General features: G+C 61.5%; 1 protein-coding gene across 5 annotated transcripts in view; it reads left to right on the plus strand.

The window, feature by feature from the left end:
• SEMA4D (semaphorin 4D) overlaps positions 1-19,594 on the plus strand; it is a 63,379-nt gene that overhangs the window by 16,459 nt on the left and 27,326 nt on the right. For 3 of the 5 annotated variants that reach the window (XM_038527312.1, XM_038527314.1, XM_038527311.1), the window contains exons 2-3: positions 10,167-10,233; positions 18,084-18,432. In XM_038527312.1, coding sequence (XP_038383240.1) covers positions 10,167-10,233; positions 18,084-18,432 — 416 coding nt within the window. Of the gene's footprint in view, positions 1-8,502; positions 8,535-10,166; positions 10,234-10,619; positions 10,754-18,083; positions 18,433-19,594 lie in introns of those variants that run through there. The other 2 variants (XM_038527313.1, XM_038527315.1) reach the window with 2 other exon arrangements.

Raw genomic sequence — 19,594 nt, forward strand, 5'->3', positions numbered from 1 at the left:
GGAGGAGAGCGCGTGTGGGCGCAGGGGGCAGGGCCGCAGCCCTCCTGGGCACAAGCCTCCCCGACGGCCTCCTACGTGAGTAAACGAGCATTTGAGCTCCAGTTTATCCTCCCCGCATCACATTTAATGATCTACGTGTCCGTCCGTGCTCAGCAGTAAGCAGGGACCAGATGGTTTACGTTGCAAGCGTAGTGGGCTGTGATATTACCTATTTAGGCTGTAGATCCTTGCTGCTGGGGCCACATGGGGGTCAGCGTTTGAGCCCACATCCTTTTGAACTGGTGGGTTGGCGGCGGCCAGGGAAGTAGGTGATTGGCGCTTGTCTAACTCCTCTGGAACGCCGGGTCTGGCTGCACCCTGGTGGATGCTGGCGGATACTGGCAGGTGCTGCTCCATGCTGGGTGGGGGTTTGCAGCCTGGCGGCCGGCACCCCCACAGAGGCAGAAAATCGTTTCCCACTGAAGGTGGAGGGCCCCAGCCTGCTGATGGTGGGTCGGGGCAGGTGGGTGTGCAAGGGGCTGCCCAACGTGACTCCCCTCGGGCTTTTCTGGGTAGAAGAGACGTGGCCCCAGTGACCTGTGCGTGGGGGCAGGGAGTGGGGTCGGGCAAGCTCGGGCAGGTGCTTCCAGTTTCTCAGTCCGTGAGTTGAGTTTTGTGAAAAGAATCCACCTGGTTCTGAAATCTGGTGAGGAGTGTCTTTCGCCATGGCTGAAACGTTTCTAGAGCCTTCTGTCACCTGGGACGCTCTGGGTGGGATTGCCATCCTGGGCTGGGAGCCTGTCCTGGGCAGACAGGGGTGGGTAGCCAGGTGTGCCCGCCCCCCACGGGGTCACAGCCAGGGGTCACAGCCAGCCGCCAGCCAGTCAGGGAGGAGCAGAGGCCCTGGAAGAGGGTTTGTAGTTAGAAGATGCTAACGAGGCTGTATTGTCATTTGAGGTTCATCCCTGTCCCTGACCACCTGACCTTGAGGCTTGTCCCCAACTGCCTGACCTCAAGGCTTGTCCTCGTCCCTGACTGCTTGACCTTGAACATGCACCTGGGGACCACGTGGTTTTCTGGGCATGGAACTGTTGCTCTCCATTCGCCGTGTGGTCTCCGGGGATGCAGGGGGCGATTAGTTTTACCGTCTCTGTGTTAGGTTTTTAAACTGGGAAGAAGAAATGAGGACCACACAGCCCTGATTTGCTGAGTGGGTTTATTGGCCAGGCACAGCTGCCAGACTCCAGGGCAGGCCCCAGTGCCGCCGGCCCGGTTTAGACCATGGGGGGGGGGCGGTTGCCTGCTGCACCCCTACCTGGGAGTGTGTGTGTGGTGTTGGTGGGACACCTGGCAAGGCCAGCCATGTGCACCAGCTCCATGTGGCCCCCGGCTCAGGCTCTCCCATGTCAGGGGGAAGGTTGGCTCCCCACCCCGGTGGGGGGGGCGGGGGCGGTAGTTACAGGTGGTGTTGAGGTCGGGGCCCAGGCAGATGCGGGCATCGGACTCTGATGGCCACTGGCCGTGGGACTCTTGGAAGTGTCTGGGCTGTAGTTTCCTTATGTGTGAAGGGGGGTGAGGAGGAGAAGGAGAATGGCCCCAGCTTATCCTGTGGCTGAAAGAGCCCCTGTGACAAGCCCGCACATCTTGGTGGTATGGGGTGACTGACCAGCTCCTCTTCCTCCCCCAGAGCTCATGCAGGGACGTCGGGGCCCCAGCTGTGTCTCCGGGAGGGTGAGGGGTGGCTGCCGGTGGGGGGCAGCTCTAGGGGTGGAGGGAGCTGCGGGCAGGTGTGGACGGGGGTCTGCCTCCAGGCTGGTGGCGGGTGGGCGGGTGGGGCAGGCCTGGCGGGCTGCCTGGCAGTGGTGCTCTGCAGGCCTCCCCTGCCCCTCCCCCACGCAGCTCGTCAGCTTCCGGCCCAGAGCTTCCGCTGCCTGGAGGGTCTGTGGAGGCCTTGGGGGACCTGGGGGTGAGGGCGGCGGCAGCCGGCCCCTAGGGAAGCCACATCAGTGCCTCACAAGGTCGAAGAGGAGCGGTTGGCCTTTCCTGGTGACCCCGCGGCCGGCCGGGGCCCATCTGGTTTGCTGCTGCTCCGGTGGCACTTCCGCCCAGGGCTGCCCGTTGCCCCCCGCCTGCAGGTAGGGCTGGCACCAGTGCCGTCGGGGGCCCTGCGGGTGGCAGCCCCGCTGCAGGGACAGGCTGTCCTGGAAGAGAGCCGGGCGGGGCAGGGGCTGTCCGGGTGTCTCTGGTCCCTCCTGGGGGCCAGCGGCGGGCGCGGGGCTCTCACGTGTGCGTCGTGGGGGGCCGTGCCTGGTGCCTGGCCGAGGACTGCCACGCTCTGCTGCCCGCTGGCGCACGGGGCGGCCCTGCCTGCGCGTGGTCTTCGGCGGGCAGTTGCAGGCCTGGCCGGGTCCCCTGCAGTGTGCGGCACGGTGGCTCAGGTGTCCGCGGCAGGGATGTGACTAGGCGGCAGGGAGTGTGAGCCCCGGGGGACCGTGATGGTGGTGGCGCCTCCGGGACCCAACTGTGCCCATGTGCGTGGTCACCGGAGGCAGCAGGGCCCGGGTGAGGGCGGCTGTGTCAGCCTGAGGTCAGCCCCCCCGGGGCACAGCCCACCTCGAGGGGTCCCGCACGTCCCTGGTGTGATGATGGCAGGACTGGCAGGCTCCCCAGCAGAGCTCGCCCTGGGCGGTGGCCGTAAGGGGCCTGCCGAGGCCTGGGGTGGGCCACCCGTGACACCGCGTGTCCCCGGAGCCCGGGAGCGGGTGGCAGGGGGGCCCTGAGCTCTGCCTGGCGGGCAGCATGGCCAGCTGGCCAGGCTCCAGGACCAGGCCTGCAGGAAACCAGACCTCGGGCCCCGTCACCTCCAGTAGACAGGGCCGTTGACGAGCACACCTCCTGACTTCCCGAGTCCTTGACCGAATGCTGGTCACGTTTCCTCAGCCCTTACCCTCCCAAAGGCTCAGAGTCCTGTGCTCTGGCTGGTGCTCGGGACCCACGCTGGGGGGTCCTTTCGTTCTGTCCCCGTGTCCCCATCCCTGGATGAGGGTGCCCAGCATGCACGAGGTGGCACCTGTGCAGCACCTGGCAGGAGGCTTGGCAGGAGCAGGTCTGAGCCAAGCCGCGGTCGTCTCCAGGGGTGCAGTGGCAGGGCCCTAGCGGGGTAGAGCGGGGACCTAGCTTACTCTGGTGTGAGAATGTTCTAGAAGCTCTTTTAGATTTTCATTGACTTTGGTTGCTGTGAATTGTGAGGAGGCCACTCTGCCTTTGTGCTGTGCGGCTCCTATCGTATTCCCAGCACTGGTCCCCGGGAGGGACGGCGCCTCCTCGGGCTGGCTGGAGGCCGTGTGGGCCAGCTAACCCCTCAGCCCGCGTCTTCCCCCCTGGAAGATAAATGCCGCCATGTTTCCGTGTCTCGCACATTCTGAAGCACCTGGGAGGGGGCACGGGGCTCGGGACGGGAACGCCCCACCTGCTGTGGGAGTCCACACCACGGGAGGGACAGTGGGGCCAGGCACCAGGGCAGCACACAGGTTGGGGGGGGCCGGGGTCCAGTGAGTCTGGCCCGCAATACAAGGGGAGACCCTCTCCCATGTGGATGCTGCAGAATAGACAGAATCTGAGGTGGGGGCTTCCCTTGACCTGGGACCTTCAGCAGAGGTCACCCCCGGGCACCTGCTCGCCTGTACCTTGTCTGGAGGGACAAGGACATTTGACGTACTGGGGTTTGCTTGGGGCCTAGCCTGCATTGTTTATGTGGCCCTCCTCACTCACACAGCAGCTGGGCCCGGAAGCATCTAGAAGATGAAAAGAACCACAAGGGAGGGTCGATGGGAGGGGTGAACCAGGCCCAGGGTGGGGCTCTCAGTGCTCCCCGCAAGGGCCCTCCATGCTGGTGTTTACCTCGGGCTGTGCCTCTGCGGCCTGTTTGGAAAGTAGAAACAATTGAGAGTCTGGGCATCGCCTGTGTGCGGGCGGCTGGCCAGTGGGCATCTCAGCAAAGGCGGAGACCCTGGTGTCCCCCAGGTTAGGGAGAGGCTAGGGCCCTTCCAGGCTGCCTGTGGCACCCCGCAGTATTTGCCCCTTGTCCTCATGGCTGGGGAAGGGCTGTCGCTTTGTCTCCTCTGCAGCATCCTAGGGAGGCCGCTCCACCTGCCCAGGGCGACCCCGTGGTCCGCTGTCGGTGGGGCGCGGCTTGGTGTGGTTTGAAGGTGGATCAGAGGTGGCGAGGTTTCAGGACGGTGAACTTTGCTGCCAGGTGTTCAGTCAGCTGCATCCAGGGCCGAAGTTGGAGTTTCTGGGGGATCCCCGTGAAGGGAAGTAGAAGACGGTGAATTGGAACAAAATGCTGGGGTGTAATGTGTGCGCAGATAGTGCATGGAGGTTGGCACGGCAGCCTGACGTGGCACGGTGAGGGCCCTCGTGCCCTGCCTGGGGGAGGCCCCGGGGCCCTCAGGGTGCCTCGGCCTGGGGCGTGTGCCTTCTCTAATGGGCTCTGCCAGGTGAAGAGCAAAGGCCACGTCCTGCAGGGAGGCCAGGTGCAAGGAAATGGCTTCATCCCGGCTCGGCCTTCGCACACGAGCTGGACGGCAGCCCGCGGCCGGTCGTGCTGGCCTGGCTCTGGAACCCTGCTGGGTATTTTTAAGGAGTCACTAAAGAAGATGAAGGCAAAGAGAGTAGCATTTTGTGGGTTTTTTAGACTTAAAAAAGAAATCTCCGCCTGGACCTAGGCTTGTCAGGGCTCCAAGGCCTGTCCCTCCTGCAATGGCTGAAACGTGCTGGTCATGCTGCCACTGGGCTGGGCCCATGCAAGGGGCAGGAGTCTGGTCCCCTGGTGAAACTGTGTGCACAGCCCCCGTGGACACTCTGAGGGACTTGAGCACCCTGGAGGCAGGATGCTGCCCCAAGTGGCCCCGAGCGCCATCCCAAGCCAGCCCCGGATTTCGCATGATTCCGAGTGATTCTGTGACACCTTCATTCCCTGGCAAATGGCAGAGAAGGAGCCACCTCTTCTGAAGCACCTGCTGTGGGGTTGGAACACCCCTTGTCTCTGCTCTGAGCTCCTGGAGGAGAAACATCAATTCAGAGTGGAGCCAGACGCTTCTGCAGAGAGCAGTCTCCAGCCCTGCCTGCTGAGCCATTGCCTGCTCCGTCCCCAGGGCAATGGGAGCCTAGGGACCTGCTGGCCAGGCCTGCAGGGGGGATGCAGGACACGGGAGGGACAGAGGATGCCCAGCTTTGCTGGAGACTCCAGATTCATAACTGCCTTTGTGAGTCTGTTTCTTCTTGACAGGGGTGCCTAAAACCTGCCTCACTAGGAGCTGGGGTAGTGGGGGGCCACACAGTGGTACCCCCGCGGATGGTGCAGCAGGGCTGTGGCCTCAGTGACTAAGTCTGTTGGCACAAACCAAGGGTTCTTTCAGAGGCCTTGCATTGAAAAAAAAAAAAAGAGAGAGAGACCTTGCATTGTAGTCAGACATGTGTACACCCAGGGAGCTAGCCATGGATAAGGGTAGTGATCTCTTGTCTATAACACTGTAATGCCTGTGGAGGGGCTGAGGGACTAGCTGGGGGTGGTGGAGGAGCTGAGGGAGTAGCTGGGGGTCGTGGAGGGGCTGAGGGACTAGCTGGGGGTGGTGGAGGAGCTGAGGGAGTAGCTGGGGGTGATGGAGGGGCTGAGGGAGGAGCTGAGGGAGTAGCTGGGGGTGGTGGAGGAGCTGAGGGAGTAGCTGGGGGTGATGGAGGGGCTGAGGGAGGAGCTGAGGGAGTAGCTGGGGGTGGTGGAGGGGCTGAGGGAGGAGCTGGGGGTGGTGGAGGGGCTGAGGGAGGAGCTGGGGGTGGTGGAGGGGCTGAGGGGGGAGCTGGGGGTGGTGGAGGGGCTGAGGGGGGAGCTGAGGGTGGTGGAGGGGCTGAGGGGGGAGCTGGGGGTCGTGGAGGGGCTGAGGGAGGCGCTGGGGGTGGTGGAGGGGTTGAGGGGGGAGCTGGGGGTCGTGGAGGGGCTGAGGGAGGAGCTGGGGGTCGTGGAGGAGCTGGGGGTGGTGGAGGGGCTGAGGGGGGTGGTGGAGGGGCTGAGGGGGGTGGTGGAGGGGCTGAGGGAGGTGGTGGGGCTGGGGGAGGAGCTGGGGGTGGTGGAGGGGGTGAGGGAGGTGGAGGGGCTGGGGGAGGAGCTGGCCCTGGGAGCGGCCACTAGAGCAGCACCCTCACTACCCGCCCCCTCCGCCTCCCCGCTTAGGGAGCTGAATGGCAGCTAGGGCTGGAGGTTAGGTAAGCGGCGCTGAGGTGGAGCCCCGGGTTTATGGCAGGGAGCGGAGCGCGCGCCTTTGCGGACCAGACCGTGGCGGGCGCCCGCAGGGGCCGAGCGCGCCAAGTCCCGGGCAGTGCGCGCGAGCTCTGGGCTGTTGGCCGCGCTGGGGCGAAGGCACGGGCCTTCCGACCCTTCACGGTGTCCCCCGCGTGGCGCCTGCACCTCGCAGACAGGCTCTGGGAACGGGAGCTTCTGGGTGGGGCTCTGCTGGAGGCCAAAATCAGGCTTTAAAAAGGAATTTTAAAGGGCGCCTGGGGGCTCGTCAGTAGAGCACGTGACTCTTGATCTCAGGGTCATGCGTTCAAGGCCCATGTCAGGTGCGGCGCCTACTTAAAAAAATGAATTTTAAGTCAGAAGTTGGCAAAGGCCTGAGGGTGCCACCTTCTCCTATTTAATCCTGGAACACCGAGCGGCCATCAGCGGTGCTGGGGGAGCGCCCGGGGCCCACGGATGCCCCCCACGGGAGAGCCCAGGGAAGGGCACGGTTCACTCAGAGGGCCCGCCCCCGCTCCGGCCAGCGCCCAGGGGACACCCCCCCAAGTCCGTGTGCGGCAGCAAGCTGCCCCTGCCGCCCCAGGGCACCGGCCGGCTGGGATCCCCGGCCCTCCCCGGACCGTCCTCCTGTGTCAGTCCCTCGGTGGGGGTCCGACAGGACTACACGTGGGCAAACGACGCAGAGACTATCTGCTGTTCTCGGGAACTGGTGCTCTGATAGAATCCATGTCGTCAGCCTCACAAACGGAACCAACCGGACCTCAGAGCCTGTGCCTTCCTTGGTGCCCAGCAGAGTGAGAGTCCCCATCGGTCCCCGGGCGACATCGTGGCTGTGTCAGCGATGATGCTCCCTGCGCTGAACTTTCCATCCCGCGCACTGACTTGTGTTGTTGCTGGACGTTTGTACCTCTCTGCTCCCGTCACCAGTCTCACCCATCGCCCGCCCACCGCCTCTGGTGACCCCAGGTTGTGCTCTGTCTTTAAGACTCTGGTTTTCCGCTTGTTCATTGGTTTCATTTAGATACCAGTGTAACCAAGATATAGTGTTGATCCTTGTCTGAGTGACTTACACTCTCTAGGTCCTTCCATGTCATCATGAATGGCAACATGTTCATTTTGTTTTTTTTTTAAATATTTTATTTATTCATGAGAGACGCACAGAGAGGCAGAGACGCAGGCAGAGGCAGAAGCAGGCTCCCTGTGGGGAGTCCCATGTGAGACTCGATCCCAGGACCCCGGGGTCACGCCCTGAGCCGAAGGCAGATGCTCAACCACTGAGCCACCCAGGCGTCCCATGTCGGTCACTTTGGTGGCTGAGTAACATTCCAGTGTGCGTGTGCCCACCACACCTTAATCCACTCGTCTATCGAATGACACTTGGGCTGCTTCCATATCTTCGCCGTTGCCAGTGATGCTGCAGCGAGCACAAGAGCGTGTGTGTCTTTTCAGATTACTGTTTTTAGTTTTCCTTGGGTAAACGCCCCGTGGTGGAATTACTGGGTCATATAGTAGTTCTGTTAATTTTTTGAGGATGCTCTGTACCATGAGCACGCCAATCTACACTCCCACCAGGAGCACACAAAGGCTCCTTTAGCCACTTTATTCCTTTTAGCAGCTGTGTACTGCTCCATCCCACGGACGCAACACGATTTATATACGAGCCGATTTGTGCACGTACGGTGTGTGTGTGTGTGTGTGTGTGTGTGTGTGTGTGTGTGTGTGTGAGAGAGAGAGAGAGATGTCTCCAGAGTTGTCCTGTGGAATAGCCTCCTACTTGGGCGTCTCTCATATGTGGGGTGTATCCAGCTGAATTGCTGGTGGACAACTGCTGCGTCAGGAGCCCTTGGCACACGTTGGCCAGGGCACGTGGACACTGCCCCTGCGCCTTCCTTGAGGTGTCTCGTAGCCAGCTGGTCCCATGGCTGCCCTTCTCAGAGGCGGGACTGTAGCATCTTGCTTAGATGTGCAGACCCCTGCTAAGGGTAAGGAGCTTGGGGGGGTGATGTCACAATTGCAGAACATGGGCAGGGTGTGTGCAAGAGCTGCTTTGCCTTCCCTCCGTGCTGTGCCTGGAGCGGTCACTGGATAGCTGCCCAGGGCATGGGCCTTGGGGCTCCCACACTCACCGGCACCCTGGGGAGGGGGGATGGGAAAGGCCAAGTCCCTCACGCAGGAGAGGAAACACTCTCCTTTCTGATTAATTTTGTGCTTTTACCTCGCAAAAGGACGCTCAGATTCTTTTTATGTGCATTACAAGCGGGTATGCATGCGTGGCTTGAGGAAATGGTCTTCGGGGTGGTGGTCCTTCATTACAGTGCATGGGTTTTTCTGTTGAGAAACAAGGAAGGACTGGCGTGGTAAGAGGGCACAGATGGCCGGGGCTGGGGCCGGGGCCTGGTCGTGGTGGGGCCGGAAGTGTCTGGTTTTGCTCCGAAACCACAGGTTAGGAGCTGCTGGGTGTGCAGACCTAGGTCGAGGTTAGAAGGCGAGGTTGCCACGCCCAGGTGCGTGTGAGGGGGTCCTCGGTGCAGACCCACATACAGGCATCCCGACCTGGCAGTGGCGTCGGGCGCTGTGAGATGGGGGAAGTGCGATGCAGCCTCATCCGGCCCCCAAACGAGCAGCTCTGGGCTTGTACTTGTGGAAGTGACGGAGGCTTACTGAACTAACAGAAGAGAGACATTTTTCAGTTTTAAAATTCTCAGCATTCATGTTGTTTATCTGAACCTCTTGCTATGTGTGAACTGCTTCCCCCCCACCCCCGTGTTTTTGGGAGTGTCTGGGTGGCCACTGTGCGCTGCCGGCCTGTGCCATCGGGTTTGCGTGTCACCTGTCCATTCCTTGTGGCAGACCTGCCCTGGCGTTTAGACAGCAGGCGTGGGTTCTGGGAGCTGCGAGGGTGCGGCCTTGTCTGGCGATGCTTCTGCTGGCTCATGGGTGAAGATATTTTTGCTTGTCAGTTGGCCATCAGCAGGAGCCAACCCAGAATCAGAAAGACCCAGCTCGGCCTCTGCAAGCCTGCCACTATGAGACCAGTACTGGGCGGGGGTGGGGTGGGGTGGGGTCTCATTTGCTCAGGGTTCACGGGATGTGTCTCGGGCGGCAAGGCTTCCCCAGGGGACCCTGCCTGGAAGTTGTGCGTCACAGGTGGACGCGTGGAGTGGGCGCAGCTGGCCCCAACTCCACAGAAGCCGTGGGAGGGATGGGGCGTCAGCAGTGCTTCCAGGGAGCGCTTTCCACTTCTCAGCTGTCTTCAGAAGACTGGCAAGAATTGTAGCAGTTCTTCAAGCAAAAGGAAACCAAAATATTGCAACCACAGAAAAAAATGCAAGTGTTTGATTGTGAGGTTTCAGGCCCATGCTGGATCGTTGCGAGCCCTTGAGGGTCTGGTACCAGTGTCCTCGACCCCCTTGTGCATCTGGCCTGAGGCCCACTGGGGCCGCCAGCCACTCTGGGCCTCTGTGATACCCTGCCCATCCTGGACCGAGCTGCCCATGGCGAGGGCCGCACCCTGCAGGCCGGGTTTCAGGGAGGTTTCTTTGCGGGTCTGAAGCTCACAGGGTGCTCAATTCTGTGTCCACAAGCGGCGGACCAGCCCCAGAGGCCGTGTTTGATTGGCTCATCCTGCAGGGAAGTGGCTGCGGTCAGTGCTTGGGGACCGGCCAGGTTGCACTTCCTTTCTGGGCACGATTGCACACTCCCTCCTCCCTCCAGTTTGCACAAGTACGCAAAGGCCTCACCCATCCTGGGCCAGGGCCGGCCTGCCTGAGGCCCCGGGGGTTATAGAAGAAATTGCTGAGACTTTCTTCTTGGTTGTATCCAGAAGGGATGCTCAGCTGCCGTGGACGGAGGATTTCGATGTTAAAACGTTCTCCTTTCCTGTCACTTTCAGAGCCCAGGCTTCTGAGGACACCGTCCTGGGAACAACAGGGGGCAGGTCCTGGAAGGAGAAGATTCAGGTAAAAACGCACGGCCTCCCCACCTGTGTCCCCTCGAGGCAGGGCCGAGTCCTGGTAGAAGCTTTGGTGGGGTCCCGGGGACACTGGTCCCAGCTCTCTGTGTGCTCGGGTTGGAGTTGAGGGAGGTCAGGACACGCTCTGTGGGGCACCTGTCTTGGTGCCGGGCACCTGGCGCCCAGCGCACAGCCCGTCTCTCCACACCCACCTTCGCCCTCCTGCTCCCTGCTTCCTTCTCAGCTCTCTCCCCTGGACAATTGCAAAGCTCCATCATCTCTTCTGGGGGCGCAGAGGCCTTGTCAGTGGTGTGATTGCAGGGAGGGTGCTCTGTGTCACCCCGGCCCAGATTTGGGGTCATTTTGTGGTTCGTCTTCATTTCAACCATGTAGTTCCAGCTTGAGGGGAAAGAGAAAGAATTGAATGTGAAAGCAGAAGGAAAGCCCACGCCTCCCGTCCTCCTGCCCCGCTCTGGCCGCTCTCCAGCAGCTCTGCCGCCCCGTGTTCCCCGGGACCTGCTGGGCCGGTATGCTGGGGCACCGTTAGTGAGCACGGCTTCACCTCTAGGGGCACTTAGCACTTTCCATGTGTTTGCCTGGGCCCACGCGTGTGCACTGAATCACCAGCCGTGTTGGGCCAGGGGCTGCTTTGGTAGGTGGCTGCGCAGAGCAGGAACTCTAAGCCCTGGCGCTTGGCTGACAAGTATTTTCCCCCCAGGTCATGTATCTTCGATTGTGTTATCTCTTTATTTTAATTTTTTTAAAGATTTTATTTGAGAGAAAGAGATAGAGATATATAGTGAGTGAGACAGCACAAGCAAGAGCAGAGGGAGCAGACTCTCGGCTGAACAGGGAGCCCGATGTAGGACTCGATCCAGGGACCCCGGGATCACGCCCTGAGCCAAAGGCAGAGGTTCCACCATGGAGCCACCCAGGTGTCCCTGTTGATTGCATTAAAAAAAATATTTGGGGGATGCCCAGGCACCTACCAGGCAGGTGCAGCAGTAACTGCAGAGTGGTATAGATGTGGTGCTCACTGTGTACGAAGCCAACACGAGCAGCGGGGCCCCTGGCCCCGGGCCTCCCTCTCCTGAGGTTACCACTGTTAATGGTTGGATGTGTGTCGTGTCCATATGTGTTTAGGTCCTTGTCGGGGCTGGGGGACAGGTGGCATCTGCTACCTGGACACAGTGGAGGCCGTCCCACCTGCTGCTGACCTCACAGGGCAGCCCCTGACAGGCGCCCCCACCCCCACCCCGGTTGTACCTGTGTCCTCGATGGACTGCAGGCCCTTCCGGGTCCCTGGGGGTAGGAAGTGAGGCTCGGCTGCGGAAGCCCCCTGCCCTGCCCTCCCGCAGCTTCTCTCAGCCCGGCTGCAGGTAAATGGCTGTCATATCATAGTTTGCGTTTCCCTGTGAGTGGAGCTTGGTGCCCTGGGAGCTGCTGACACAGGTGTCGGCCCCGTAGGCCGGGGGATTCAGGACCACGGTGGGCTCCAGTCAAAGCACAGCTTTTATCTGAGGGTGCCTCCCTTGCCTCTGGGGACCGAGCACCCATGTCTGTGGCATTTCCGCCCACCCCTCGCCCCCGGTGTCACTGGGGTCACCTCACTCGGCAGCCTCTGGGGTGACATCTGGTTCCTGAACCCATCCTGAGCCAAGAGGACAGGGCCATCTCTGCGAGGTGGTAATGCATTGGTCCCACAGCCAGTGAGGGGGAAGGGAGCCTAGGGCTGGAAGCTGGGGGCAGGGGGTGGGGGTCAGTCGGAGGACAAGAGTGCTGTGGGCCAGCCTGGGGGCAGGGGTGGGCATGGGGGATGGTCAGCCTTGGGGACAGAGGTGGAGGGGTGGGGAGGGTCAGCCTTGGGGGCAAGGGTAGGCGTGGGTAAACTGTGGGTAGGTGCATGTCCTCTGCTGGCCAGGCTACAGGGTTGAGGGGAGCGGGGCTTCACCCACCCCGTGTGCGTGGACCAGGCCCCTTGGGCCCCATGGGCCCCATGCACAGCTGTCACCAGAAAGCCCTTCCACAGACTTGTGGGTGCCGGCAAGAGTGCTCTGAACGTTGGCTTCACATCCTGCTGGTCAGTGTGGCCCTGAGGTCTTCAGGGGGCAGGGAGAGGTGGCCCCTTTGTGGTCCCTCTGTGACCCTCCCATCCCCACCCAGGGCCACAGGCAGTGGGTCCCAGGAGGGGAAGCCAGTCCCAGGGAGCCTCGTGGTCCTCAGTTCCTGCATCAGTCAGCAGTCACATCTAAGAACAGAATGGCAGGTCAAGACTGTCCTCCAGCAGAGCACGTACAGGCATGCACATGTGGATGCACACAGGTGCACAAATAGAGGTACACAGGTGCGTGTGTACGTGCATGCACACAGGTGTGCAGTTCACATGCACACATACAACTGTGTGCATTACATGCACGTGGGTTCATGCACTTACATGTCCACGTTGCACACATGTGTGCACGCACCTGCAGCTGTGGGGGCAGTTTCCTGAACAGAACCCTCGCTGGCTGCTTTCTTCTCCACTGCAGTCCCTGACTTGGTTCAGAGGCACCGGGGGGAAGGCTGGTGGGTGACCGGCACTGACAGCCTGAGCAAGGGGCTCCGAGCCCCCTCCCTCCAGTCTCTCAACGCCCAGAGTGGGGTCGTGCACTCCTCATGAGCTAGCGCATGGCCATGTAGGTACTGGGGCCTGTGTGGTGGAACCCTGCCTCCCTGAAGGGCTCCTGGTTCCGTGTGACACTTCTCTACTGGGGACACACAATGCACACCGGTCACTTGGCTCCCGGTGACAGGCTCCTGCTGCTCAGAAGCGCCTGGGAAAGCCAAGGCAACTGGCATGATCCACTTGTTTCCATTTTAGTATTTACGCCATGGTCCCTCATGCTGCATGTCCCCCGTCCCAGAATTCCGGAGCCGGATTCCTGTAGGAGCACTTGGTGGCCGCAGGTCCGCGCGCACGGGGCATGTGCTCTGCTTGGTGGGGCTTCAGTTCTATGTGACACCACATGCTTGTTGGAAAAGAGAACACGAAGCCCTTCCGGTGTCCTGCAGAACATGAAGCACCCACTGCCGCCCCCGCCAAAAGCCGTCTGGGGAACGTGGCCCCTCTCCCCTTTGTTGTTCCTGTGGATTTTTTAAAGATGCTCAGGAAGCTCGTGTGTGCTACAGCACAAGGAGCACGTCTGCTGGGTGACCTGGGGTGGCCGGGAGCAGGTGGCCACCCGGCTCCTGAGTGGCCGAATCTGGGTGGGTCCAAGGTGAAGGGCAGTTAAGAATTCCCCCTCTCCTCACGTGGACCGATTTGAGTAAACCACGTGTGCAGCAACCTATGTGTGCAGTAGCCCGTGTGCAGCTCCCTAGGTGTGCACGGTGCCACCCCAGCTCACCTGTGCGTTTGTCAGGCCGCGCAGCCCCTGCTGGAGCTCTGGCCATTGCACCTGTCATCCTGGGGTGGCCCACCCAGAGTGTTCTATTGTGAAGCATCCTGCCTCCAGCCCCCCCAAACCCCAGCCCTGGTCTCCTAACTGGGGTGTGCATCTACCCGCCCCCCCCCCACCGCAGAAGGGGCCAGGGCCACAGGCACGATCAAGGCCTTCCATGGAACGAAGAGGATGACTCTAGAAGCAATAGGAGGGCGGGAGGGCATCCGGCCAGGAGTGGCCCTGGAGCCAGTGTCGCTGTGGGCGAGGCCCAGCCGCCAGGGCCAGCACAGGAATATTCTGGAGGACAGGCAGCTTGTGCCGAGGCTGGGGGTGGGGCATGGTGTTGCTGTGGAAGATGGCAACGGGGTTCTCTGCCTCCCCACCCTGTCCCCTCCACAACAAAGTCCCTGCGCCCTCGGCCCCACTCCTCGTCACACGGGGTCTTCTGCTCCCGGCTGTTCTTCCTTCTTGGGAAGAGACGGGCCAAGTAGCTCCCTTGTTTCGCCGGAGCAGATCCTTCAGGAGCTTTCTGAGAAAGGCCGCTGTGGGGTAAGAGCTTTGAGAGCCCTGGTGTGAGACGGGTTCCATGTACCCTCCGTGTTGACAGTCGGGCACTGTGCGGGATTCGGGGCGGGTGGAGGGGAAGCCTCCTCCAGGATGTTCAGGGCGTCCTGCTCCTTCAAGAGGTCATTCTGCAGGGATCTGTCCCCCTGGAAGCTGCCAGGACCCCCCGCCCCACCTTTGTCCCCAAGGGTCTCAGATGTCACCACCATGCGCTGGGAATGGTGGCCTCCTTTCCTTCATCACGCCGCCGGGGGCTCCCGTTCCGTTAACGTGTATCCTCCGGTTCGGGACCTCCTCTTACCATCGTCCTCTCATTCTCCACGTCTCCTCCTCCTGCGGCTCCTGGGCCTCCGCGCCCCGGCCTCCCCGCTCCCCCTGCCCGGTCCTTATCTGCGCCACCTTGGCGAAGCCGCCTCAGTTTTATCTTCTCGTCCTTCCCCTGGACGTTCTGTTCCTGTCGTCAGAATTTTAATTTCTGAGTTCACTTTCATTTCCTGGGGTGGTTTTCCTCCGGCATCCTGGGCTCCGGCCGCGGCTCTGTGTGGTCCACGGAGCCCGCGGACTCCCAGCCAGGGGGCGCCAGCGCTGGTGGGGGGCACAGACGGTATCACGCTGCGCGACACAGGCTTCGATGCGCCATGCGCGGCGTTGACAGTAAAGACCTGGCTGCTTTTGCTGTATGTTTTCCCACCGGCTGTGCTGCTACTGTCACCGATGCGCCCCAGCGGCCACCCGCCTCCTGCACGTGTGGGGCGGAGGGTGGGCCCTGTGCCCCCATGCATCTTGTGTTGTCTCTGTGTTCAGCGACTTCGTGTCAGGAGCTTGAAGGCACCTCTGACACCCCCCAAAAATGGGCATATGGCACAAAGCAGGGCACGTCCCCCACCCCGCTGTGGTTCTTGGAGGCCTGGTGGCTGGGGCTGAGCCCACACAGTGCCCGTGACACTCACCTGTTTGGGTTCCGGTTCCGCAGTGCGGTCACATTCCCACGGGCTATGGTGCTCTCCCCATTTTTGTCCTGATGGTTTATGCCCTTGAGCGTCACAGGATTGGGCTTTAGGACAGTGGGGCTGAACCTCTGTGTGGGCTCCAGGTGGTGCATGGCTTCTGCCATCAGCTGTCTGGGTCCTCACCTGACTGCCCCGAGTGACCTGTGTCGGGGACCCAGCCGGGAGTTCAGCGCTGCCCCTGGGCCCTTGTAAACCGGACTCTGGGCTCTGTGTTGGTATTTGGGGGTGGCGGGGATGACACATGCCAGTGGGCCTCGAATCTGCAGCCAGAGGTGCCCTGGGCAGTGGGCACGCTCACACAAAACCTCACACGTGCACCTCTTGTGATTGGGAGGCACCTCTCTGAGCTGGGGTGGTTTTTTTTAGTAAACTCTATTCTGAACAGTTTTAGATTCATGAGGAAACAGAGCATAAAGCACAGGGTTCCCATGTACCCCATCCCCACGATGAAAACCTTACTCTGCCGGCTGCTGCTGGTTAGTAAGTGTACTCTGGGGAGGTATCCGTTTGGAATTCTATCCAACTGCTGGTAATAAAAACCTGGAAAACGGTAACTTGAAGAGACTACTGGCTTATTAGCAGGTCTGGAGGCAGGCAGAGGGAAGGTGTGAGGTCCCCAGTGGATTTCCACTTGGCTGTTCTTAGAAGGAGACCCTGGTCTTCATGTTTGCGAGGTGGCGCCCGGAACTCCAGCCGTCCAGTTCAAGTTCCAGGCACCAAATGGAGGAAAGACTGAAGGCAAGACTGCCAACGCTAACCGAGTCAGCTTTCCTGGGATTTGCACCTGATACCTTCCGTTCCCAGTTCTTCAGCCTCTGCTGCCTCCGGGGAAGCTGGGAGTTGTAGTGAGCTGGGCGCACTGGTGTCCCCAGGGAAACTGAGACCCTGTCAGTAAGCAAGAAGGGACGTGGATGCTGGGACAGGCAGTAGGCATGGAACAGAGGGAAGGGGAGGCGGCTGTGGGGGATCAGGTGCGGGTGGGCATGGTGGGGACGGCCTGGGGGTGGAGGTCCACATTGCCCACACAGGCCGCTCTTCCTGGGACCTCAGTGTCCCCCGGTTCCCCAACTGTCGGGGCTCGCTGGGTGCTGGGGGCTGCCGCACGCAGGGTCACAGGGGACCCACACAGGGAGGAGCCTTGCCCCCAGCTGGGGGCAGGACGGGAGGGAGCCCAGCGCCCTCGGGGCTGCTGTCGCGCTGCCACATGGACTCAAGTAGCCGGGACAGAGACCCCGCGGCTCAGTAGTCCCTGAGAAGGGTGCCTGTCTGGCCGTCGGGGGGCAGGTGGGTGTCTGCACAGGACATGCCACCCCAGGAGCGGGAGCCAGCAGGCGCCCCGGCTGCAGGGCTAGACGCGGCCTTGGGGAGAGGACGGGCGCCGGGAGGACGGGACCTGACCCAGCAGGCAGGCGAGCCGCTGAGGCCCCATCGTGCCCTCCCCACAGGGCCCCACGAGCCCCTTCCTTTGGAGGGGGGGCGGGCCATCCTGGTGCTCTGTGTACATACGAGAGGCAAAGGTGCGCTATAGCACCCTGTGTGGTCCATGTGGTGCCGGGGGCCAGCCATATGGGGTGCTAGGTTTAGGGCTCGGGCAAGGATTCCAGGGGCCAGACAGCGTGGCCTCCTGGGCCAGATGAGGCAGCCCAGGAGGGCTTCCTGGAGGTGGTGGCCAAAATGTCTCCTAAAACCTCGGGAGGTTTGGTTGGGCCAGAGGTGCTAAGGCACAGCAGGAGCTGGTGTATGGTAGGTTTGGGGGCCCTGTGGGGGGGCTAAGCAGCAGGGAACTGTTGCGGGGACTGGATGTCCACAGACATCCCTGAGGGCCAGTGAAGTTCAGGAGGCTGGTGGTGATGCTTGGGGTGAGAGGAAGGCTCCAGAGGGGGCCCAGGGCTTGGCTGGACTGAGGGACCCACAGGCGGGATGAAAGGAAGACAAGGGGGTGAGCAGGGCCTGCCCTGGGCTGAGAGGACAGACTGTTCCACCAGCTCCCAGAAGCAGGAACCTGGGCTGGGGGGCTGCGAGTGGACACCGTGCCGGGCCCCCTAGGGGAGGGCGGGGAAGCACAGGGTCCTGCTGTGACATACCTGCACCCCCCTGCTGGATAGGCAAGGGTCCCATCTCTGCTCCCACAGCTGTTTGGGAGAAGCCCACAGGAATCCTGGTCACAGTCCCGCTGGGGTCCCGGTGGGGACCCAGGTCAGGGACAGCCCCGCCTCAGCGACCTGCAGTGAGGCTGAGCTGCCCCTCACCACAGGCAGATGGGGCTGCGGGAGCAGGGCCGTGGGGGTGGCCGTGTCTGCTGCGGGAGGTCAGCCAGCCTGCATGGCGAGGTCACCTGTGTGTGTGCGTGTATGCATGTACTTGGTGTGTGTGCATGTGTATATATGTGTACGTGTGCGTGTCTGCCTGCATGTGCATGTGTACGTGCATATGTGTGCACATGCATGTGTGTGCATGTGTTCGTGTGTGCGTGTGCACACATGCATACGTGCCCCAGCTTAGCCTCTACCTGCTGCTCCTGCTCTTGGGCCCTGGCTGACCTGCCGACGAGGTCTATGGAGCTGGGAAGCCAGGGTTGGGGAGATCCTGTCCCCTGGTTCAGGCATTTGCATCACGTTGCAAGCTGACCATGAGCGTCCATGCTGGGGGGACGCTGAGCAGCCAGGTGGGTGGTTGTCCAGGTCCGGCCCCCATCTGTCCTGGAGCTCTGCCCCTGGGTGACTGGGACACAGTGTTGCCCTGGGGCGGCGTCCCCACCACCCTGCCCCGGCACAGAGCAAGCCAGGGGCCCAGGGAGATCTAGCCAGCAGGTGCTCCTCTATGCATCCTGACCTGTGACCTTCCTTCTCACTTGCTTCCAGAATTTCTTCGTGAGGCCGCAGAGAAGCGCACCATTGAAGAACCGGGTGGCCCTCGACATCTGCGGTGGGGACCTCACCCAGTGCCTGGGAGATGCGGGTCCTCAGCATTCACACCATCCACCCGCTCCGGGCCGTGCTGCAGGTCGTGGCCCCCCGGCTCTGAGCAGCATTGGCCGTCACCCCCACCACGGGCTCCCTGCCCACGAGCCTTCACTACCGGAGCCCCCCCCGTGGCGCCTGCGCGTGAGAATGTGCGCCCCCATCGGTGGGCTGCTTGCCGCCCTGGCCATGGCATTTGGGATGACGGTGGCATTCGCACCGGTCCCCAGGATCACCTGGGAGCACAGAGGTGAGGGCTGGCCCTTCCCTGGAGACTTGCGGGCAGCGGGGGCTGTGCTGGGTCTGGGGGGAGGGGGTGCTGTGCACCTGCAGCAGGGGAAGAGCCTCGGCCCCGGGGTGCACATGCCCAGCTGGTGCAGGGGTCCCAGGAAGGATGCTTCCCCCTTGTGCACCCGAAGGAGTGTGCACGCGGCCCAGGCCCGAACCTCAGTGAACGCCACTCCAAGGGCCTTGAGTGACGGGTGGCCGAGCGTCCAGCCAGCTGCTCTCATCTGCTCCATCTCCCTCTCAGGAGCCGCGTCCTGAGACCCCAGGTCCCTCGGGCTCAGTGCAGCAAGGGCTCGCAGGGCCCAGCCGTGTTGTGCGGAGCCCCAGGCCACGTGCCCAGGAGCCTGCGTCCGCACGTCTGTGTCCAGCCCTGGAAGATCAGGAGAGCAGGACGGCAGGCCAAGGAAACCCGGGTTCAGACCCCTCCACCGGGGCCGGGCCACAGCGAGCGCACTTACGTAACTGCCCATTGCCCGTGCCTCGTGTTCCTGCATATCGGCACCATGACCTCGTAAGAGAGGACGCATCCCTCATTTCTCTGTTTTATAAGTTGGTGGTACTTGTCCCTGAAAAATACTCAGGTTAAGGGACATATTTGCCAAAATATTTTTTTTTTTTTAATTTTTATTTATTTACTTATGATAGTCACAGAGAGAGAGAGAGAGAGGCAGAGACACAGGCAGAGGGAGAAGCAGGCTCCATGCATCGGGAGCCTGATATGGGATTCGATCCCGGGTCTCCAGGATCACGCCCTGGGCCAAAGGCAGGCGCCAAACCGCTGCGCCACCCAGGGATCCCGCCAAAATATTTTTTTTAAGGTTTTGAGCTAAATCATTTTTTTTCACTGAATAAGGAAAGCTTAGTTCTGTTTTTTATACAGTTCATCTGTGTTATGATCAAACACACATATCAGAGTATGCAAGCACAGCAGTCAGCAGCCTGAGGCGTGCAGGCAGCCGGTGGTCTCCTGGGAGGTCACGAGGTCATGCTCCTCAGAGGTCACATTCCTGGGAGGCCACAAGCCTAGAGGTCATGCTCCTCAGAAGTCACACTCCTGGGAAGTCACGAGTTTAGAGGCCACACTCCTGGGAGGTCATGGGCCTAGAGGTCATGTGCTTAGGAGG

This window comes from Canis lupus, chromosome 1 (assembly GCF_011100685.1).
Source record: "Canis lupus familiaris isolate Mischka breed German Shepherd chromosome 1, alternate assembly UU_Cfam_GSD_1.0, whole genome shotgun sequence".
In the NCBI taxonomy this organism is placed as follows: Eukaryota; Metazoa; Chordata; class Mammalia; order Carnivora; family Canidae; genus Canis; species Canis lupus.